The 22,485-nt window shown below is 54.7% G+C and overlaps 2 protein-coding genes across 3 annotated transcripts in view; one reads left to right on the top strand and one right to left on the bottom strand.

The window, feature by feature from the left end:
- The window catches only part of SPTAN1 (spectrin alpha, non-erythrocytic 1), an 85,791-nt gene extending 73,615 nt beyond the window's left edge, over positions 1-12,176 (top strand). Inside the window, exons 45-58 of the mRNA XM_037745944.1 lie at positions 262-360; positions 3,223-3,382; positions 3,998-4,074; positions 4,658-4,867; positions 5,281-5,577; positions 6,278-6,390; positions 6,770-6,787; positions 7,968-8,030; positions 9,132-9,186; positions 10,626-10,822; positions 10,929-10,982; positions 11,071-11,217; positions 11,306-11,453; positions 11,720-12,176. Of these exons, the coding sequence (XP_037601872.1) occupies positions 262-360; positions 3,223-3,382; positions 3,998-4,074; positions 4,658-4,867; positions 5,281-5,577; positions 6,278-6,390; positions 6,770-6,787; positions 7,968-8,030; positions 9,132-9,186; positions 10,626-10,822; positions 10,929-10,982; positions 11,071-11,217; positions 11,306-11,453; positions 11,720-11,845 (1,764 nt within the window). The 3' untranslated portion in view covers positions 11,846-12,176. The remainder of the gene's footprint in view (positions 1-261; positions 361-3,222; positions 3,383-3,997; positions 4,075-4,657; positions 4,868-5,280; positions 5,578-6,277; positions 6,391-6,769; positions 6,788-7,967; positions 8,031-9,131; positions 9,187-10,625; positions 10,823-10,928; positions 10,983-11,070; positions 11,218-11,305; positions 11,454-11,719) is intronic.
- DYNC2I2 (dynein 2 intermediate chain 2) overlaps positions 12,167-22,485 on the bottom strand; it is a 30,372-nt gene continuing 20,053 nt past the window's right edge. Inside the window, exons 2-9 of one of the 2 annotated variants that reach the window (XM_017548948.2) lie at positions 18,596-18,844; positions 15,338-15,447; positions 14,707-14,864; positions 14,124-14,233; positions 13,567-13,734; positions 13,164-13,396; positions 12,715-12,872; positions 12,167-12,488 (exon numbers count right to left, since the gene is read on the bottom strand). In XM_017548948.2, the coding sequence (XP_017404437.1) occupies positions 12,250-12,488; positions 12,715-12,872; positions 13,164-13,396; positions 13,567-13,734; positions 14,124-14,233; positions 14,707-14,864; positions 15,338-15,447; positions 18,596-18,844 (1,425 nt within the window). In that variant the 3' untranslated portion in view covers positions 12,167-12,249. The remainder of the gene's footprint in view (positions 12,489-12,714; positions 12,873-13,163; positions 13,397-13,566; positions 13,735-14,123; positions 14,234-14,706; positions 14,865-15,337; positions 15,448-18,595; positions 18,845-22,485) is intronic. The other variant, XM_017548950.1, reaches the window with a different exon arrangement.

The raw sequence follows: 22,485 nt of genomic DNA, 5'->3' as shown, positions 1-22,485 counted from the left end.
ACAAGGGATTTGACCTTTCCCAAAGGTCCAAAGACTGTCCCTGCCAAAGCCTGTCTCACCACTGGTTACTCTCACTGCCTCCTGTTTTCCTTCCTTTTATGATTCCCTGTTTATTGATGTTCCTCTTTGTTGTCCTGTTCCCCAGCTAGACTGTAATGTGTGTGTGGACAGGGACCATAGCAGTTTTGTCACTCTCTGTCCCCAGGGCCTAGCCCACTGCACATAGCGGGTTCTCAGTAGCGGGTCTTGCTTCCACTCCAGGGCTTACTGAAGAAACATGAAGCATTTGAGACAGACTTTACTGTCCACAAGGATCGCGTGAATGATGTCTGCAGCAATGGACAAGACCTCATTAAGAAGGTGAGTCCAGCCCATCGGTAAGACCTCTGTCCCCCTCTGGGACACCCATGTGTTGGTTTCACAGAGGTCCCCCAAAGTTCGCTTCCTGGGATATTCACCAAACTAAGGTCTGTGTGAAAACCAGTAGCAGTTCCATTCCTGGGTTTCATGCCAAGTTGGTTATTTCCCCTTTTTTGAAGCTAGTAAAGTTACTCTCTAATGTTTATTTTTTCTACATTAAGCAACAGAGACACTGGCACTCGAAAATGCTGCTCTTAGTTTCTCAAGTGATATGATCTCTTTATAGGGACAGTAGAAAATGCAAATAAGCAAAACTTAAAAATCACACATAAAGCCCCACCCAGAGACTACACATTAGATCTTCATGTCTGACCTGCCAGACCTTTACTCTCCACAGGTGTAGAGCTACCATCTAGATCAAATAGCTGCAGAAATCCCTGTTTAATAAGATTATATCACTCTATAAATTATCAAAAACCTGGAGGCTGTCTAGAACGTTTCAGAAATGAATCTATTGGCTGGGTACGGTGGCTCACACATGTAATCCCAGCACTTTGGGAAGCTGAGGGGGGCAGATCACGAGGCCAGGAGTTCAAGACTAGCCTGGCCAATATAGTGAAACCCTGTCTCTACTAAAATTAACAAAAATTCGCTGGGTGTGGTAGCACACGCCTGTAATCCCAGCTACTCGGGAGGCTGAGGCAACAGAATCACTTGAACCCAGGAAGGGGAGGAGGCATGCCATTGCACTCCAGCCTGGGTGACAGAGTGAGACTCCATCTCAAAAAAAAAAAAAAAAGTCTATTTCATTCACACCCCTTTTGGGAGAAAACAAAATAAAGGGACTTGGGGTTTTCCCAGCAACAGCGAAGCCACATCCACCTGAGGACAGAGGTTTTAATGGCTGTGGCTTCATGAGTAAGATTTCTCATCACAGAGGTTGCACTCAGCAGTTATGGCCTTGAGACTAGGGTTTGATCCATAGGCGGCAACAATGTAGCTAAAATCCACTGGAGAGCGTTTTTTCCTTGCTCTGATCTGCAAATAAACTAGCATGAAACTAATTTCAGATATAGACATGTATAGACGTAGACAGGGCTTCTGCATACTTAAACCCCCACACACACCTAGACAACGTTCCCTGTTCTTCAAGCCTAGTATTCTTCAGCCTTCTGGCAAAGAGCTGGCTGCTTTGTTCTTAGCAACAGCCCATTTCCTCCTTGAATTTTTCTTTAAATTCTTTTTTCCCCTTTTCACAGGTGTTGAAGAATTTCTTTTTAAATTCTATGTGACTTGTAGCATGTTTTAATTATTATTTATTTTTTTTTTTTTTGAGACTGAGTTTCGCTCTGTCGCCAGGCTGTAGTGCCGTGGCATGATCTCCGCTCACTACAGCCTCCGCCTCCCAGGTTCAAGTGATTCTCCTGCCTCAGCCTCCCAAGTAGCTAGGGCTATAGGCATGCGCCACCATGCCCAGCTAGTTTTTGTATTTTTTGGTAGAGATGGGGTTTCACCATGTTTGCCAGGATGGTCTCGAACTCTTGAACTCATGATCCGCCTGCCTAGGCCTCCCAAAGTGCGGGGATTACATGTATGAGCCACTGCGCCCGGCCTACTATTTTTGAGACAGAGTCTCACTCTTGCCCAGGCTGGAGTGCAGTGAGTGGCGTGATCTCAGCTCACTGCAACTTCTACCTCCCAGGTTAAAGTGATCCTCCAGCCTCAGCCTCCTGTAATCCTGAGTAGCTGGAGTTACAGGCGCACAACACCATGCCCGGCTAATTTTTGTATTTAGTAGAGACGGGATTTCACCATTACCACCATGTTGGTCAGGCTGGTCTGGAACTCCTGACCTTACGATCAGCGTGCCTCAGCCTCTCAAAGTTCTGGGATTATAGGCATGAGCCACCACACCTGGCCAATTTTTTTATTTTTATTTTTTTGAGACAGAGTCTCGCTCTTGTTACCCAGGCTGGATGGAGTGCAGTGGTGTGATCTCGGCTCACTGCAGCCTCTGCCTCCCAGGTTCCAGCAATTCTCCCACCTGAGCCTCCCTAGTTACCTGGGACCATAGGTGCTGCTACCACACCTGGCCCTTCCCTCCCTCCCTCCCTCCCTCCTTCACCTGACTGTGTTGCCCAGGCTGGTCTCCAACTCCTGGGCTCAAGCAGTTCTCTCACCTCGGCCTCTCAAAGTGCTGAAATTACAGGTGTGAGCCACTGTGCCTCGCCCTGTTTGTTTAGTATTTTAACTGATAATACTCAATTTTTTTCTATCAAAAATACTACTAGTGAATATATCATTATAACTTCAAATTTTATCCCAGTCCTCCTTTTTTTTTGTTTGAGACAGAGTCTTGCTCTATTGTCCAGGTTGGTGTGCACTGGCACGATCTCAGCTCACAGCATCCTCCACCTCCCATGTTTAAGCAATTCTCATCCCTCTGCCTCCTGGATTGCTGGGATTACAGGTGCATGCCACCACACCTGGCTTTTTTTTTTTTATTTTTTAGAAAAGACGGGGTTTCCCCGTGTTGGCCAGGGCTGGTCTTAAACTCCTGGCCTCAAGTGATCTGCCCAACTCAGCCTCCCAGAGGCTGGGACTACAGGCATTAGCCATTGCACCTGATGCATATTTCTGTAGAATTAATTCCTAGAAGTAGAATTGCTAGTGCGGTGTATTCACCTGGAGCCTTTGACCGTGTTGCTCTTACAAAAAGCATGACCTATCATTGTTTCCCCAGCAGCGGACAGGGGAGCAAGTGGCCCATTTTACAGACGTTTAGAGCCTCTCCTTCCAGGGTGGGCACAGGTAACCCCAGCAGGTGAGGCTGACCAGTGTGTGCCTCTCTCTGTGGCCCAGAACAATCACCACGAGGAGAACATCTCTTCAAAGATGAAGGGCCTGAACGGGAAAGTGTCAGACCTGGAGAAAGCTGCAGCCCAGAGGAAGGCAAAGCTGGATGAGAACTCGGCCTTCCTTCAGTTCAACTGGAAGGCAGATGTGGTGGAGTCCTGGATTGGTGAGCACCGTCAGCAAGGCCTGGAAGAGCCTTTCCAGAGCAGCTCTTTGTCTCTTTCCATGTAATTGGTTTTCTTCTGCAGAGAAGAAACTGACCAATTGTGGACATGGCAGAGAACCTACTAGCAAGGCAGGCCACTGACTGCCAGCTAGGAGGAGACAGTGTCCCGACGCCAGAGCTGCCACCCAGAACTGGGCTGGCCCCAGGGTTAATGAACAAAAGCCTGTAAACGCTGCTATAAGCAGAGATGGCACAGTGTGATGTCATGACATGAACGAAGTGGGAACACCAAAGGCACCACTAGCTGCCCTGGTCACGGGCGCCACCCGGCTCCTGGGTGAGGGGAAACTGGGTCCTGATATCAGGGTCCACGTGTCCTGGGTAGTATTAATGGCAGCCGAACTAGAGGACAGGCTGCAAGCAGCTCGTCATGGCACAGATAGAGGCCAGGGCCTGGGTGCAGAGAGGGGCCAGCTAATGTGGGTTCTGAGACTGCAGTTAGGAATATTGGGATTTATCTGTACACAAAAAATGGTTTGTCTGGTTTTTTTTCCTCATTTAATCCATCTCACTCCACTGAGAAGGGCGGTATATTTTCCACACTTGGTCTTCTAGGTGAAAAGGAGAACAGCTTGAAGACAGATGATTATGGCCGAGACCTGTCTTCTGTGCAGACACTCCTCACCAAACAGGTCTGCTGTGGCCCCTTCATTGGTTGAAACTTATGCAAATAGCATTTCCTGCGAGATGACTGCCAGTGTCTTTCATTCAAGCATTTAACTTCCGTTAGCCCCTGGGGTCAGCAGTAAACAAGGTCCTTTCCTGGTCCTCGGGGAGCTTCCAGACTAACCGGGGAAGCAAACACAGGCAACAGCCTGCTGGGTGCTGACGGGCCTGGGCACCACAGGGTCACTCACTCGGTTCTCAGCAGGCAAGGGTCAAAGGGGCAAGCCCTCCTGAGTGAAATCATGAGGGGTGAATGAAAACGGTCAGGGAGAGGCAGGACGAGTGTTCTGGGCAGAGCTGGCAGGGAGTCCTGGGGCAGAAGAGCTCAAGGCTGGAGTTGGGGAGGTGGGAGGAGGCTGCTGCAGTGATCTGCGGTCTGAAGGAGAGCAGGAAAGGGGACAGGTTTGACCGAGTCTCTGCAGTGTCCAGGTGGACGGTTTAGCTTGGGCATCTAGGGGACGTGCTGGCACCATCTGAGCCAAAGCACTAGGAAGAGTAAGTTCCAGTCCTGTGGAGTCACCACAAATTGGCTTGTCACTCCTTCTTCAGGAAACTTTTGACGCTGGCCTGCAGGCCTTCCAGCAGGAAGGCATTGCCAACATCACTGCCCTCAAAGATCAACTTCTGGCCGCCAAACACATTCAGTCCAAGGCCATCGAGGCCCGGCACGCCTCCCTCATGAAAAGGTGGAGCCAGCTTCTGGCCAACTCAGCCACCCGCAAGAAGAAGCTGCTGGAGGCTCAGAGTCACTTCCGCAAGGTGAGGATGGGACCATATGAAGCTTAGCTGGCCCACAGCTCAGGGAAGGAAGCCCACTTTCCATCTGCCCAGCTCTGCCACTCCCCCGTGAGGAAGCTGTGAACCCAGTGTAGAGCTTTCGAACATGGGCATGGCATCATTTAAAACCAAGGCAAATGGTAGGGCCCTGTGAGGTCACCATTCAGAAGCATGCAGAACAGACTGGACACAAGGGCAAAGGGTAGGAAGGGAAAAAAAACTGGTGAAGACTTGAAGAAAGGGGAGTAGAAGACAGGAGGAACAGAGTGGAGCCGAGCTCCCAGCAGGCCGTGTGTGCCTCTGATTCCCGGGAACCGCCCCGTGTCCCACCTCCTGCACTGGGTGGGCACTTCCAGCCCTGGCAACTCTGCTGATTCAGTCCCTTCTGCTTCCAGGTGGAGGACCTGTTCCTGACCTTCGCCAAAAAGGCTTCTGCCTTCAACAGCTGGTTTGAAAATGCAGAGGAAGACTTAACAGACCCAGTGCGCTGCAACTCCCTGGAAGAAATCAAAGCTTTGCGCGAGGCCCACGATGCCTTCCGCTCCTCCCTCAGCTCTGCCCAGGCCGACTTCAACCAGCTGGCCGAGCTGGACCGCCAGATCAAGAGCTTCCGTGTGGCCTCCAACCCCTACACCTGGTTCACCATGGAGGCCCTGGAGGAGACCTGGAGGAACCTACAGAAGATCATCAAGGTACACCCTCCGCTGCCCTCAGGAGCTGCTCGCCCACCCAGAGCCTTGCTGGGCCCTGCTCAGAGCCCACACTTCCTGAGTAGTGACCAGACAGGAGCAGGCAGGAGGAGCCAGGTTTCATCATAAGTTTCCATTTCTTTTTGTTTTCTTGAGACAGGGTCTCCTCTGTCACCCAGGCTGGACTGCAGTAGTGCCAACACGGCTCACTGTAGCCTCAACCTCCCAGGCTCAAGTGATGCTCTTGCCTGAGCCTTCTAAATAACTGAGACCACAGGCACATGCCACCACGCCTGGCTAATTTTTTTAACTTTTGTAGACAGTGTGTTGCTATGTTGCCCAGACTGGTCTTGAACTCCTGGCCTCAAGCAGTTCTCTTGCCTGGGCCTCTCAAAGTGCTGGGATTACAGGTGTAAGCCACTATACCCGGCCAGAAGTTTCCATTTCTGACATTCCCTGCTTGACTGTGATCAGTTACTTCCCCTCCAGGTCTACCTCTTCCTGGAGCCCCTGGTGGGTGGGAACAGAGAAAGAGCTACCAGGTGCTCTGAGCTGGCCTCATGTCTCCCAGCCTCCTTCCCCTGTCATCTCTGGGAGGTTCCTTGCGGGGAGGAGGCCACCTCCATCCTGAACCCACCTGTGAAGGAGGGGCTGGTATCACTGCTGCAGCAGCGCACAGCATCTGCCCCACTTTGGCCCGCAGGAGAGAGAGCTGGAGCTGCAGAAGGAACAACGGCGGCAGGAGGAGAACGACAAGCTGCGCCAGGAGTTTGCCCAGCACGCCAATGCCTTCCACCAGTGGATCCAAGAGACCAGGTGCCAGCCCACTGGGGCCAGAGGGCAGCAGCATGTCCCTGCTGTGCTTAAGCCCTGGGGAGCTTCCAGCCCCAAGGAGCTGGGGTGCTTGGTGTAAAACTAGAGGCAGCCTTGGAATAAAGCTGGGCTGGCAACACCTGGTGGGGCTCTGGAGCTGGGAGCGGGGGCAGAGGTAGAGCAGTGTCTCAGTGCTGCACATCCCAGATATCAAGTTGCGTGACTTGGTGACAGATGATGCAGGGTCTATGCATTGGGTACTGATGTTCTTGCTTTTGTTTTCCTTTCTTTCTTGTGTCTTCTCCCTGCCCCCCGCCTCCCGATTGCTGCTGTTGTCCGGACACCACCTTGTCTCACGGCTGCTTGGATCTGCTCTCCACAGGACATATCTCCTTGATGGGTTAATATTGTTTTCTTCCTTCTCCGGGCTTGTCGTGTGGGGATCTCATGCACTTGCCCCTCTGCCTTCGTCCTGTGGCCTGGCTTGTAGAGGATCCCAGGATGGGCCGTCCTGCCCAGGGCGGGCTGCACTTCCCTCCCGCCTTTCCCATCACCTGACAAAGAGCGTGCCTTGCCCCATAGCCCGTGGTCCCTGGTCCCCAATAGAGCCTTCAAGCCAGGGGGAGCCGCCCCAATCTTACTGGGCGATTCTAAGGGCTCACTTTGGTTAGGGAAGGTGGTGAAGCACGAAGACCAGAGCTGGAGTCCAGAGGCCCCGAGAACCCCCGCACCTGTCCAGCCACCAGGCTCTCTTGGGCTCTTGCCTCTGCTTCCCCAGTGTGTCCAAGAGTGTGCAGTGGGTATAAAGTAGATGACAGTGTTGGGGGCTCAGGCAGGGTACAGTAAGTCCACAGCTGAGAAGGGCTGGGTTCTGACACCCCGCACATAGCTGAGGCTGCCACTTAACTTTCCTGGGGTCAAGGATGGTAACAGGAACTGTCTGCCCTAATAGAAGGCAAAAATGCCCCTGTTATGATGTGATAGACAGGATGTGGGAGGAGCTCCAAGGAGGAACAGGGCTGTCCCACCCAGTCCCAGCAGGGGCTTCTCTGCTCAGCCTGGAGCCTCTGCCTGGGTGGGTCACCTTTGTAATCTGTGAAGCCTGCTGTGAAAGCCAGGGGTGGTGGGACTGCAGTGGCTTAGCCTGCACTCCTGAGAGTGCACATCAAGCCTGTAAAGGCTGCTAGGGGAGAAATAGACCCAAAACAGCCAGGCCACAAGTTCTGATGGCAGAGCAGCTGGGACATAGGGATCGAAGGTTCTGGCCTGTGCCCGTAGGACATCCTGGCCACCTGACTCCCCTCCCTGCCCCATGGCTGTGTCTGCTGGTCTTGCTCTTGTCTCCGTCAGGTGCCACGCTCCCCTCACCTTATGGCTCCTCCCAAGCCCTGCCCCATCTTGCCCATTCCTAGTGTGAGCTGCCTGGGGTGAGCCATTGGGCCTGCTGCCTCCAGGTACCCACTGGGCACTGGGTTGCCCTTGCCTGTGCCCTGCAGCTTGGGCCTTGTGTGTATCTGTCGCAGTGTGCTCTTGCCTCCCCTCCCTTTGGTGTATTCATTCGGTTTCTTTTCTTTGAATAGCATAGCGTATCGTCGGGTCATTCGTGTCTATCAGTATGAAGTTGGGGATGATCTGTCTGGAAGGTTTTTCTCCTTATTTCTCTTCTTACCTCACTGTGGCTTTACTGATGCACTCTTGACATCCCCAGGCGGCTCCACCCTGACTAACCTGCCGCCCTCGGCCGCTTGGGAAGGAGGGGTCTGTCCTCCCACTGCATCGGCACCCAGCCTCCTGCCCCCAGGTCCTGGGGGCATTTTCCCCGGGGGGACATGGTGTGACTGTGAGTCTGACCTGCTGGGGTAGGAGGAAGCCTGGTGCCTTGCCTTGCTAGAGCACTTTGAACTTGGGGAGATTGCAGAGCTAACTCTGACTTGCTGGGTTTTAAAAGGGTAGGTTGGGGCGAATGTGGGTGCAGGGAAGCCTGGGCTAAAACCCCACCAAGGCCACACGCACTGTGAATTTGTCCCTGCACGTAACCCTAACTCATTTGTCTTTGTTCACTGGTAGTCTCTGTGACCTGGCACTATGTTCTGTTGGGAAGGATGCTCCCCAAAGCCCACCTGCTCTCAGACACTTGCCCCCGCACTGGCAGTGTCTAGATGATGGAACCAGGATCTGGGCTTAGTCACAGCCATCTCCCTCCTTTCGACACAGTTGGTCGTGATCTCCCAGCATTCCACTTGTGTCCCTGTCTGCAGGGTCATGCTCTCATGTCCCCTAGAATGGGGCTCCCCCTGCAGGAACCGTGCCAGGACACTCCAGGGCTTCTGAGGTGGGGCTGTCAGGTTCTCAGCCTCCCCTCTGCCCTGAGGTCTCCTGTCAGGTGTCAGGGTGTTCCAACCCCACCATGACTGCAAAGAGGATGCTCAGACAGCAGCCACTCTGCAACCATGGGGAAATTTAAACTCCATTCCTGAGTCATCCTGGCCTGGGAGCGAGATGAGTGGGCTTAGCGCTGGCCCACCACAAAGGAGCAGCCTCCAATCTCTAGAACAGGAGAAATGCTCCCTGCCCTCTCTGGATCCCTGGGGCCCATTAGGTAAAGATGGCCAATTACAGTTAGGTTTGGTTTCCTTAAAAGGAATGTGAGGTTGCCAGGCATTGCTCTCTCTGAGGGGAGGTTCATTCTGAGCTCTCGGTCAGCTGGGAGCAGGCCCGTTTCCTAACTGTCCTTCCATGTTTAGGTCCTGCATGGTGGAAGAGTCGGGGACCCTTGAATCCCAGCTTGAAGCTACGAAAGTAAGTACTCCAGGGGCTCTGGCCTAGCTCAGACCTTTCACCCAGCCACCCCTCAGGCTACCCTTTCCTTCTTGGTTTAAAGTCAGGAACTAGATGCGCCATTGGCTACCCTTTCCCTTGGCCTAAAGCAGTCTAGGGCTCTTCACTCTTTCTCTTGTTCTGTCTCTACTTACTTTCTTCACGGAGTCTAGTGCTCTCTCTCAGACTGGAGTGCAGTGGTGCAATCTCAGCTCATTGCAACCTCCACCTCCTGGGTTCAAATAATTTTCCTGTCTTGGCCCTTTAAATAGCTGGACTATAGATGTGTGCCACCACACTTGGCTAATTTTTATTTATTTTTATGTATCTTTTGAGACACAGTTTGGCTTTTGTTGCCAAGGCTGGAGTGCAATGGCATGGTCTCGGCTCACTGCAACCTCCGTCTCCTGGGTTCAAACTATTCTCCTGCCTCAACGTCCTGAGTAGCTGGGATTATAGCCACCTGCCACCACACCTGGCTGACTTTCATATTTTTAGTAGAGATAGGGTTTCACCATATTGACCAGGCAGGCTGGTCTCGAACTCCTGACCTCAGGTGATCTGCCCACCTCAGCCTCCCAAAGTGCTGGGATTATAGGCATAAGCCACCGTGCCCGGCCTCATTTTTATATTTTTAGTAGAGACAGGGAATCACCATATTGGCCAGGCTGGTCTTGAACTCCTAACTTCATAATCCACCCGCCTTGGCCTCCCAAAGTGCTGGGATTACAGGCATGAGACCACGCTCCCTGGCAAGACTTCTTCACTTTAAAGTCTTTGGTGCTGGGCACGGTGGCTCACACCTGTAATCCCGGCACTTGAGGAAGACCAAGGCAGGTGGATTACTTGAAGTCAAGAGTTCGAGACCAGCCTGGCCAACATGGTGAAACCCTGTCTCTACTAAAAATACAAAAAATTAGCTGGGCATGATGGCAGGTGGCTGTAATCCCAGCTACTCAGGAGGCTGAGGCAGAAGAATCACTTGAATCCAGGAGGCGGAGGTTGCAGTGAGGTGAGATCGTGCCATTGCACTCCAGCCTGGGTGACAGAGCAAGACTCCATTTCAAAAACAAATATCTTCTCCACTGTCCTTATATGCAAAAAAAAAGAAATGAATAAATAAAAATATCTGGCGATTGCTCCCTGGAGTCCTCCCTGCAGTTGTCCTCGGTAAAGCCTGCTTTCTGGCAGGTCTAGCAGCTGGTTTGTAAGCCTCACATTTAAAGTGTTTCCCTCTGCTGAGATTATTGGGATTTCTTGAGCTTTACCCCATCCCACTATTCCTGTTCTATAACGTTCTTCTTTTAAGAGGTCTCAGGCCAAGCCTGGAGCAGGAGCCCAAGGAGGGCAGTAAGCGGCTCCTGGGCTGGTGGCTGAGCTGAGGGCCCCTGTCCAAACTTCTTTGCTCCCCACCCCTGCAGCGCAAGCATCAGGAAATCCGAGCCATGAGAAGTCAACTCAAAAAGATTGAGGACCTGGGGGCTGCCATGGAGGAGGCCCTCATCCTGGACAACAAGTACACAGAGCATAGCACTGTGGGCCTGGCCCAGCAGTGGGACCAGCTGGATCAGCTGGGCATGCGCATGCAGCACAACTTGGAGCAGCAGATCCAGGCCAGGTACCTGGGAGGACTGTGCAGCCAGGCTCAGCCCAGAGCGGGGAGGAGGAAGAAAGGTCACCTGCAGTGAGGAGGGGTCTGCTCCCTAATTCTATTTTTCTTCTAGGAACACAACAGGTGTGACTGAGGAGGCCCTCAAAGAATTCAGCATGATGTTTAAGTGAGTTCAGCCCTATTAATCCTGGCTGGGTTGGGGGTGGTCGGCAGCAGGGCTGTGTGCTAAGCTGCCACTTGGCTTTGTGTTGCAGACACTTTGACAAGGACAAGTCTGGCAGGCTGAACCACCAGGAGTTCAAATCCTGCCTGCGCTCCCTGGGCTATGACCTGCCCATGGTGGAGGAAGGGGAACCTGACCCTGAGTTCGAGGCAATCCTAGACACAGTGGATCCAAACAGGTGAGGCTCAGGCCAGGTACTGTGAGCCTCCGCTCTGAGCTCCCGCCTGGCCTCCCTGCTCAGGCACTTGCCTCCCCTCCCCTCCCAGAGATGGCCACGTCTCCCTGCAAGAATACATGGCCTTCATGATCAGCCGTGAAACTGAGAACGTCAAGTCCAGTGAGGAGATTGAGAGCGCCTTCCGGGCCCTCAGTTCAGAGGGAAAGCCTTACGTGACCAAGGAGGAGCTCTACCAGGTACGGGCCCCGGGAGGTGGGTGAAGAGCTTTCCTTTGGAAAACTAAAGCCAAATTTGTGGCAGAGCTGAGTCTGGGGCAACAGGCCCTGCTAGGTACAGGAGTTTCCTCCCCACTTACAAATCAAAACCCAGTATGGGCTGAGGTCCTGGATCTGCTCGTAGGGGCAGCTCTGAGCCTTGAGCCCCCAGCATCCTGAGCCCTGGGAGGTCGGGTTTGAAGTGGATGCAGCTGGCTCAGGCACTGGGCACCATCCCTTCCCCCTAGAACCTGACCCGGGAACAAGCCGACTACTGCGTCTCCCACATGAAGCCCTATGTGGACGGCAAGGGCCGCGAACTCCCCACTGCATTCGACTACGTGGAATTCACCCGCTCACTCTTTGTGAACTGAGCCGCTCCCTGGTCACCCACCCCGCACTGCTTGCCCCATGTCGCCTTGCTGCATGTCCACTCCCATATGCTCGCTCTTTCCACAGTAACCTTAAGCCTGCTTAGCTTGGAATAAGACTTAGTAGAAAATGGTGCTTCACTAACCCGCTTCTGGTCCAGTCACAATCACCATGTCACTGTGGGGACCCAGATCCATGTCTTGAAGCAGCTGCCCTCATTCCGACTTCAGAAAAATCAAAGCAGCTGGCTCCCTGCCTTCTTGTTCTCCCTTCCTTCCTCCCCCAACTCTGTTTTCATGTAAAAGACAAATAAATGACAACTCTTCACCCAAAGCTTTGCTTTTCTTCATTCAGCTCACGTCAGGGCTCAGCACAGCAAAGCGTTGTGCCTGCCTCCCAGGACTCCTCAGGTGGCCACCTCCGCTGCCAGGCGGTCCAGGTCCTCAGCTTCCCGGGGCCCTTGTTCCGTGAACTCCGTGCTCAGCTGCCACACCTTCACTGTGCCCTGGGCATCGCCCGCAGCCAAGAGCTGAGTCTGCTGGCTGTTGAACTCCAGACAGTAGACAGGGCTTTCATCCTGGGTTTGCTTGATGGAAACTGTGGGTTTCTGGGAGCTTTTCTGGAGATCAAACAGCTGCACGTCACCTGCAAGAATAAGGAGCTACGTGGAGTAAGAGAAACTGAACTAGAGACCAACCACACAGCAGGAGGCGGCTGACACCCGGGTTCAGTCCTGCTGTGTGCAGCCACGGTCGCTTGAGGGAAGCTGTCCTTACCCTCACATGCGGTCTCTCCCCAACCCAGAACCCTGGCTACAAGAACGGCCCAGGCCACCCCTTAAAGAGATCCAGGCCCGGTGGCCTCTTCCTACCTTCCCCAGAGGCAGCTGCAAAAACCAAGGGGCGTACTGGGGACCAGCGCACAGCAAATAGGTACTTGAGAGAGAGCTGCAGCGAGGTCAGGGGCGGGGCCTGCAGCATGGAGTACAGGTGGACGTGGCCATCGGTGCCCGCGCTCAGGAAGAGATTCCTAGATGGGATGCAGGGGACCAGGCAAGGGAACTGATGCTGGTGTCTGGGTGGTGCTGGCACCCAACACCAGACCCCTCCTGGGCTGCCAGGCTTGTGAAGGGCCTTGTTGGTCCTCATTAGAGAAGAGACGATGCCTGGGGCCAAGCAGCAAAGAGCTGCATGCGGGGCTCAGGGCAGGCAGAAGGCAAGCACTTGCAGCAATCTGTCATGAGGCCTGGCAGGCTAGGGACCCACAGGACAGGGACACCTTGGTCCCACTGTGCCCGAGGCCGAGGCCTCTCCTACCTACCTGTGGAAGGGGGAACAGCTCACAGAGTAGATGGGACCGCCGTGGGGAGAGAAGGTAAACTGTGCCGGGGCCCGCAGGGGCACGGAGCTGGGCATCCGCGTGAGGGCCGCCTCTCCAGCTGCCAGGGAACACTTGAGCGGGAAGCCACCTTCCGTGCCCAGAATGAACAGCCTTGGGTCAAAGCTGGAGAAGGCCACTGCCGTGGCGCCCACCTCAGTCTCTCCCCGGGGATGCTGTGGATAAATGGCAGCACAAGGGTCAGAGCCAAGGGCATCAGATGGCGCGGTCCTAATGGAGCCAGAGAACAGTACAGGGGATCATGGCAAGTCAGGCCCACTGGCCACACCCTCCCGCCCCCAAGGCTCACTGGTGCAGGCCGGGGCCGTTTCTGGGTGCCGCATACCTTCTTGAGCTTGGTGCTCCGTGGCAGCTGTTGCGTGACCAGGGCGAAGCCCTCTGTGAGCTGCAGCTGGCCCGTCCCAATGCCCTGCCAGAGCAGCACCTTCCCATCAGTGGCCACACTCAGCACCTGGAAGCGGTGGCTGTGCCCGGGCTCCGGCAGCCACACCACCTGAGATGACAGCGTGCAGGGTGGGATGAAGACAAAGGACACCTGCCCAGGTGTCACACTCCACTCCCACCCTCCCTCTCTTCCAGGAAAAAAAAGAATTCTTGGGGAGGCCCCAGAGTCAGGCTCACCCACTAGGGGGCAGGCCCGGAGGGTTCCCAGGGCCCTCTCCAGTCCCAGAATCCCAGCACTGCAGCGCCTGCAGAGGAGGCTGGGAATGGCCACAGGGCTCTGGGAGTGGCTCCTGAGGGGGTGACTCATGCTGTCAGAGCTCTGAGAATGCAGGAGGCAGCTGTCCAACTGCCAACGCCCGGGTGACCTTCCTAGGAGAGTGGGCGCCCTCTCCCCGCTCTGCCTCAGGGCCCACCCCACCCAGCAGTCCCTTCCCTGACCTGGGACACAGGGTCTGTGTGGGTGTCATCTGTCAGGCCTGTGCGCCACAGCAGCGGGTCCTCAGGACGGCTCAGGTCCCACACCAGCACCTCGCCACTGTACAGCCCTCCTGCAGGGACAGCGGGCCTGGGCAGAGACTCAGCCCTGTCCTCAGCCTGGCTTCCTGGCCAAGCACCCACCCCGACCCACAGACAGGGCCAGGCAACAGAAGCCGTCCCTGCAGAGGGAGAGTCCTGGCCCCCCAGCCCCACTGCTGCACCCGAGGGAGCTTTGCCAGACACCCCTGCCCTGCACCTGGTAGCTCCCTCCAGCATCGCCTGCCCCATCCCACTGACAGGTTCCCAAGGGCACCTGCCTCTTCCAGCCTCTGCACAGCCCCCAGCCCTGGCCCTGACCCTGGCCCCCTTCCAGACTCCTCTGAGTTCCACAACTGCAGGGCTTCACCTGGGCTCCAGGCCAAGGGGTCAGGGCCCACCTTCCTGTCTCCCAGTCAGAGGGCCCACAGAAAGTTCTCTGTGCACCTCTGCAGGCCGGGAAGCTTAGTCCTGAGAGGAGAGGAGGCGGAGGCAGCAGGCGACTCACCTGCGACATGGGAGGGCTGCATGGGGTGGAAGGCCAGGCACAGGACGGCGCTAGGCGCCTCCACCACAGCCGATGGCTGCCGGGGACTCAGGCCTCGCCGGTCCAGGTTCCAGGCACACACGAAGGACTTAAGCATGCTCCAGTCCCCGTGGTCCACCCTGTGCAGGGACAGGCCTGAGCTGGCTGTGCCCCTAGGTCAGGCTCCTGTCACCCACTCCACTTCTCTCCCCACTAGCCAACACATTCACCTGTTTCCTTGTCACCAACAGACACTACTCTGGGTACTGAGGTGCCCCAGGCTCTGCTCCAGCACCCAAAGGGCGTGGCGTTCTCTGGAAAAGGGTCCCCAGGCACCAAGGACAGTCCATGCCATGCAGGATGGGGAAGCAGCTGGCGGGGCGGGCAAGGCAGGCAGGCCCAGGGCCAATGGGTGGGGGGGTGGCGGTCCTGGCACTCAGCCCCGCTCCCTGCTTTTCTCCTGCCACTTGTCAACCCTGCCCAGGAAGCCTTGAGAAGAGACTCCCAGGATGGGTTCTTGGGGCCAACCCTTCCGCATGCAGCTGGAGAGACCGAGGCACAGCGAGGGTCCTGGGGTGGCGCACAGCCCCTCACCCACCCCGAGGCCACTCACCGGCCGTAGGCACAGGCCACCACGGAGCCAGTGGAGTTCCAGGAAATGCCAGTCACGTGCAGACCCTGTGCCTGGGCTGGGGGGTAGCCCAGGGTATGCAGACAAGACACCTGTGGAGACATCCCCAACCCTGAGTCCCAAAGCCACCAGCAGGGGGCTTTATGGCTGCCTAACCAAACCTCACCTAGACCGGGCCACCCTTAGCCCTAGAAGCCCTCAAGTCTCCCAGCAAGGCCTAGAGGAAAATGTGGGACGTTCATCCTCACATCTGCCCCAGCAGGATGCCTCCAGAAGCCCAGAAGGCAAAACTTGAGAATCAAGGCCAACCAGGCTCCTGCCCAGACCAGCGGCTGCCCTCACAGGAGCATTCCACAGTTTCCAAGCCTCAGCAGCTGCAGCAGGAAGACAGGGTGGCTGCCCAGCAGCATGAAAGTGTCCAACATGGCCAAGCAGAACACTCGACAGGAGCCAAGCCAACCACCCGACATCATGTGGTGCTACACGCACATGATTTTTTGTTGGTGGTGGTTAGTTGGTTTTCTTTTTTGAGAGAGTCTTGCTTTGTGGCCCAGGCTGGAGTGCACTGGTACGATCTCGGCTCACTGCAACTGCTGCCTCCCAGGTTCAAGTGATCCTCATGCTTCAAGCTCCCAAATAGCTGGCGTGCGCCACCACACCTAGCTAATTTTTGTATTTTTAGCAGAGATGGGGTTTCACCACATTACCCAGGCTAGTCTTGAACTCCTGACAGGTAATCCTTCCACCTTGGTCTCACAAAGCACTGGGATGACAGATGTGAGCCACCATGTCGGCTGCACACAATTTTTTGTCAGCCTTTCTAGCATCTTGCTTTCAGCCCCCACCCAGCCAGAGTCGCATGTGAGGAAACTGACGACCAGCCCAGCCAGGGGTAGGCACCAGCTGCCCAGGAAGTGGTGTGTGCCAGGGATCCAGTCTCCCAGATCCTCTGAAGTTTCAGATCTGTTGACCTCATGATTCTACTTAAAGAACTATCCACTGAGGGTTGGGAGTGGTGGCTCACACCTGTAATCCCAGCACTGTGGGAGGTTGAGGCAGGAGGATCGTCTGAGCTCAGGAGTCCAAGACCAGCCTAGACAAGATGATGAAACCTCATCTCTATCAAAAATATAAAAATTAGCTGGGCATGGTCACAAGCACCTGTCATCCCAGCTACTCACAAGGCCGAGGTGGGAGGATCACTTGAACCCAGGAGACAGAAGTTGCAGTGAGCTGAGACTGCACTGCTGCCCTCCAGCCTAAGCAACAGACCAAGACTCTGTCCCAAAAAAAACAAAATTCATTTTGCAAAAAAATAAAAAAGAAACTGTCGGGCCGGGCGCGGTGGCTCAAGCCTGTAATCCCAGCACTTTGGGAGGCCGAGGCGGGTGGATCACGAGGTCAAGAGATGGAGACCATCCTGGTCAACATGATGAAACCCCGTCTCTACTAAAAATACAAAAAATTAGCTGGGCATGGTGGCGCGTGCCTGTAATCCCATCGACTCAGGAGGCTGAGGCAGGAGAATTGCCTGAACCCAGGAGGCGGAGGTTGCGGTGAGCCGAGATCGCGCCATTGCACTCCAGCCTGGGTAACAAGAGCGAAACTCCGTCTCAAAAAAAAAAAAAAAAAAAGAAACCGTCCACTGGAAAGACCCCATGTTCACAGAAAGCTACACAGCCGGCACCCCATGCACTGCCGTAGCATGTGCAAGACGCCTCTGCTGTGGAGGACAAGCTGGCGGGAGACCAGGACGAGCAACTCCCCTCCTAGGCTTAGACCCACGAGAAATGCAAACACATGTCCACAGGAGCACTACTCACGATAGCCAAAAAGTGGAACAGCCCAAATCGCCAACTCCATCAACTGAGAAGTGGATAAATAAACGTGGTCTGTCAATGGAACGTTATGTAGCGCAAAAGGAACGCACAACCAATCCAAGCCACAACACGCATGAACCTTGAAAACATGATGCTAAGGCCGGGCGCAGTGGTTCACATCTGTAATCTCAGCACTTTGGGAGGCCAAGGAGGGCAGACCATGAGGTCAGGAGTTCAAGACCAGCCTGGCCAAGATGGTGAAACCCCATCTGTACTAAAAATACAAAACTTAGGGCCGGGCGCGGTGGCTCAAGCCTGTAATCCCAGCACTTTGGGAGGCCGAGGCGGGTGGATCACGAGGTCAAGAGATCGAGACCATCCTGGTCAACATGGTGAAACCCCGTCTCCACTAAAAATACAAAAAATTAGCTGGGCATGGTGGTGCGTGCCTGTAATCCCAGCTACTCAGAAGGCTGAGGCAGAGAATTGCCTGAACCCGGGAGGCGGAGGTTGCGGTGAGCCGAGATCGCGCCATTGCACTCCAGCCTGGGTAACAAGGGCGAAACTCCGTCTCAAAAACAAAAACAAAAACAAAAACAAAACTTAGCCAGGTGTGGTGGCGCATGCCTGTAATCCCAGCTACTCAGAAGGCTGAGGCAGAGAATTGCTCGAACCTAGGAGGTGGAGGTTGCGGGGAGCTGAGATTGCGCCACTACACTCCAGCCTAGGCAACAGAGCGAAACTCCGTCTCACTGTCACTCAGGCTGGAGTACAGTGGTGTGATCTCGGGTCACCACAATCTCCAGCAGGTTCAAGTGATTCTCCTGCCTCAGCCTCCCAAGTAGCAGGGGTTACAGGCACATGCCACCACACCTGGCTAATTTTTGTATTTTTAGTAGAGATGGGGTTTCACTGTGTTGGCCAGGCTGGTCTCGAACTCCCAACCTCAGGTGATCTGCCCGCCCTAGCCTCCCAAAGTGCTGGGATTACAGGTGTGAGCCACCGCACGGGCCTCATACAGTTGTTTTGAGGAGTAAATGAGATGCCACAGGAGACACTCTTAACTGGGTCTGGCCCAAAGAGGGCCCTCACTATACCGTATATGGGGAGGCACAGCAGCCGGGTGCCCAGGCTCTAGCCTGCCTCCACTGCCACCCGCTCAGTTTCACTCTGGATGTTACTTCCACTTAGGGTGTCCATCTCCCTAACTGTAAAATGGACAGAACACCTCCCTGGAGGACAGCAGTGAAGGCTCACTGACTTATTCTTTGGAAACCTAGCCCAGTACCAGGCAGGACATGAGCCTGGTGAGTGCCAGCTGTGACTAAGACGGGCACAGCTGTTATCTGCGGGAAGGAAAACAAGGACAGACAAAAGTGGGGCAGGGGCTGGACGGAGGCTGCAGCAGCCCGTCCCCTACCATCTGCTGCTGCTCCGTCCAGTTCACCTCGAAGCCATCAAACGCATGGCTCTGCCAGTTCTTGTTCAGCTCTCGGATGACCATGGCTTCCACTCTCCGAAGAAAGGCTGCGAGCCGGGGGATGTCGCACCGGGATGGGGGCTGCACGCTGACAGGCTCCAGGGCCTCCGTCTGCACCTGGGCATCAGCATGATTCCGAACCTGGGCAGACGCATCAGCAGTGACAATGCTGGCCGTCTGGCAACTTTTCTGGGGGGAGGGTGAAAATGAGCGTCACTACCCAGCTGTCCTCACACAGCCCCTGCCCAACCCCCTGCCTGCCCCTCCTCCCTCCACTTGACCCCCTCCTGGCTGCTGTGGGTCTCAGGCTACAGAGTCTCTCTCAGTGAGGTCTGGGTTAGAGATGACCCCTTGACTCTCTTTGGTCCCACAATCAATCAGTGCCAGCCAATCAGAGCACTGTATCCCTACCTCAGCCACAGTGACCAGTTCAGGCCTGGCCACATGACCCAAACAAGCCAGTGAGAGCCTTCCCTGAGACTTCTGGTGCAATGATTTGGAGGTGCCAGAGGCTCCATTTCTGAAGATGCAGAGGGCGGCTAGAACCATGATGGCTCACAGCAGCACCCTGGCACACATGGTCTGAACAGGCCCATGAACACCCCGGCTTCACACCACCCGGCCCTCCCTTGGCAGGCAGCCCTCCCAGCACCTGGGTGAGCAATGCCAGCTCCAGCAACCACTCTGAGCCACCTGGTGGGAGGCAGAGCACTGCCCCCAAAGGCCTTGCTGTCCACCCTGCCACCACGCCTATAACTGGTCCCCCGCTTGGCTGTACCTCGCATAGATACAAACATCAGAACAGAGCAGGAGAGGCCTGCCTTTTTTTTTTTTTTTTTTTTTTTGAGACAGGGTCACCTAAGCTGGAGTGCAATGGCACACTCTCGGCTCACTGAAACCTCTGCCTCCCAGATTCAATCGATCCTCCTGCCTCAGGCTTCTGAGTAGCTGGGACTACAGGAGCGTGCCACCACACCCAGCTAATTTTTCGTATTTTTAGTAGAAATGGGGTTTCACTATAGGGGTTAGCCAGGATGGTCTCAATTTCCTGACCTCGTGATCTGTCCACCTCAGCCTCCCAAAGTGCTGGGATTACAGGTGTGACCCACCTCGCCTGGCCCAGACTCCCTTTCTTAGACATCCCAATCCTTACCAAACGAAGGCTCTGGGCGGAAGCAATCATTGTGATCTCTGCTATCTGTGAGGGGCTCTCATCAGGTGGCCACTCAAGGGACAATGACAAAGCCCTGGACTGCCACACTCCCTCCCTCCCATCTCATGCAGGATTCTAGCTGGGCAAGGCCAGTCTCAGCAAGCCTGGAGGAAGGAGGGGGCCGGACCCACCAGGACAGTTCTCTTCCGCACACAGAGGCCTCAGCATGGGCACCCATCCTCACCTGCACAGCCACTCAATTCTCTCTGCTTGTCTGTGTCCTAACGAACCGTGAGCCCCCTCACATAAGACTCTGTCTGATCTTTGTATCCCCAGCACTTTGCATGGTAATTGGCACAGAGCAGATGTTCATTCATTCACACACACACACACACACACAGGCCAGGTGCAGTGGCTCACACCTGCAAACCCAGCACTTTGGGAGGCTGAGGCAGGCAGATCATCTTAAGTCAGGAGTTCAAGACTGGCCTGGCCAATATGATAAAACCCTGTCTCTACTAAAAATACAAAAATTCACTGGGCGTGGTGGCACACATCTGTAATCCCAGCTACTTGGGAGGCTGAGGCAGAATTGCTTGAACCCGGGAGGCGGAGGTTGAAGTGAGCCAAGACCACGCCACCTCACTGCAGCCTGGGCTATGGAGGAAGACTGTCTCAAAAAAAAAAAAAAATTACTTATTGAGCATCTACTTGCCAGGCATCGTCTCCCTAATTAGGATACAGCAGAAAAGAAAATGGGCAAGATTCCTGTGCCCCAGGCACTCACACAGGGGTGGGGGTAGACGAATAAACAAGAAAAAAACCCACCAAGTCCACACAGCATTGCGCACACGCAGACCACGAGAAAGGCAGGAAACAGCCAGGGAGGCTGTCTCCATGGGACGGCAAGGGTGGCCTCTGGGCAGGTGGCATCTGAGCTGTCATGCGAAGGACATGAAGGAGCCGGCCAAGCGGAAAGCTTTAGGAAGGAGTCTCATGGGCCAGAATAAAATGCTATGGTAGAAAATTGCCCAAATGCAGTGGCTCATGCCTGTAATCCCAACACTGTGGGAGACCGAGGCAGGAGGATCACTTGAGTCCAGGAGTTTGTGACCAGCCTGGGTAACAGAGAGAAACCCCATAACTATAAATTAAAAATTTGCCAGGGGTGGTGGTGCACGCCTATAGTCCCAGCTACTCAGAAGGCTGAAGAGGGAGGATTGCTATAGCCCAGGGAGTGGAGGCTGCAGTGAGCCGTGACGGTGCCGCTGCACTCCAGCCTAGGCAACAGAGCAAGGACAACAAAAGAGGACATGTTGGGCCGGGAATCCTGGAAAGAAGGGAATCCAGGGTGACCCTGGGATCTGCATCGAGAACATGTGGACGGTGCGTCCCCAGAAGTGAGGTCACATTCAGGTGGAGAATACAGGGCACCTCTGTGCAGCCTCCTTTGGACTCAGATGCCTCAGCCACCCATGGGGAGCCATAAAGTATTCTCGGGGGAGGTCACCAGGCTCTGGAGACCTTCTGACCAGAGATGTGACTTGAAGCCACAGAGCTGGAGGAGGCTGCCGAGGGAGCATGCACACCAAGGAATGAATGAATGGGCTGGGAGATCAGAAAGTGCACGTGCCCAGCCGAGATGTGCAGGGACTACGGGGGAACCTCAAACCCTGTGAAAGCCACCATGCTGACGACAGCCCCAGCCGTTAAAAGCTCACTTCCAGGCACTGTGCCAAGAGCTTCACCCACATCACCTCATTCCTCCTCACAACCGCCCTACAAAGTAAATCCCATCTTCATATTATTAATGTTGGAACTAAGGCACAGAGAAACTGAGTAACTCACCCAAGGTCACACAGCAAAAAGAGATCGACTTGAACCCAGGCGGCCCGACTTTATTTTTTTGAGACAGGGTCTCACTCCATTGCCCAGGCTGGAGTGCAGTGGAGTGGTCATAGCTCACTGCAACTGACATCTGCCTCTCGGGCTCAGGCAGTCCTCCCACCTCAGCCTCCCAAGTAGCTGGGACTATAGGCACACAACCACCACACCTGGCTGATTTTTGTAATGTTTTTTGTGCCACGCACAGTGGCGCGTGCCTGTGGTGCCAGCTACTCAGGAGGCTGAGGCTGGAGGATCATTTGAGTCCAGGAGCTCTAGGCTGTAGTGCACTATGTCAATCGGGTGTCCGCACTAAGTTTGATATCACTATGGTGACCTCCCGGGAGCAGGGGACCACCAGTTTGCCTAAGGAGGGGTGAACCAGCCCAGGTTGGAAACTGAGCAGATCAAAACTCCTGTGCTGATCAGTAGTGGGATGGTGCCTGTGAATAGCCGCTGCACTCCAGCCTAGGCAACATATCGAGATGCCATCTGTTACCAAAAAAAAAAAAAAATTTTTTTGTAGAGACAGGATCTCACTTTATTGCCCAGGTTGTTCTCCAACTCCTGGGCTCAGGAGACCCTTCTGCCTCAGCCTCCCAAGTAGCTAGGACTACCAGTGTGCAGCACCGTGCATGGCTGATTTTTTTTACCCCCAGGCTGGAGTGCAATGGTGCCATCTCGCTCACCACAACCTCCACCTCCCAGGTTCAAGTGATTCTCCTGCCTCAGCCTCTCAAGTAGCTGGGATTACAGGCATGCGCCACCACACCCAGCTAATTTTGTTTTTTTT

The sequence above is a fragment of the Cebus imitator genome, unplaced genomic scaffold, assembly GCF_001604975.1.
Source record: "Cebus imitator isolate Cc_AM_T3 unplaced genomic scaffold, Cebus_imitator-1.0 Scaffold216, whole genome shotgun sequence".
In the NCBI taxonomy this organism is placed as follows: Eukaryota; Metazoa; Chordata; class Mammalia; order Primates; family Cebidae; genus Cebus; species Cebus imitator.
Note: the sequence above shows the minus strand (reverse complement) of the source record. Positions and strands in the feature narration are given on the sequence as shown.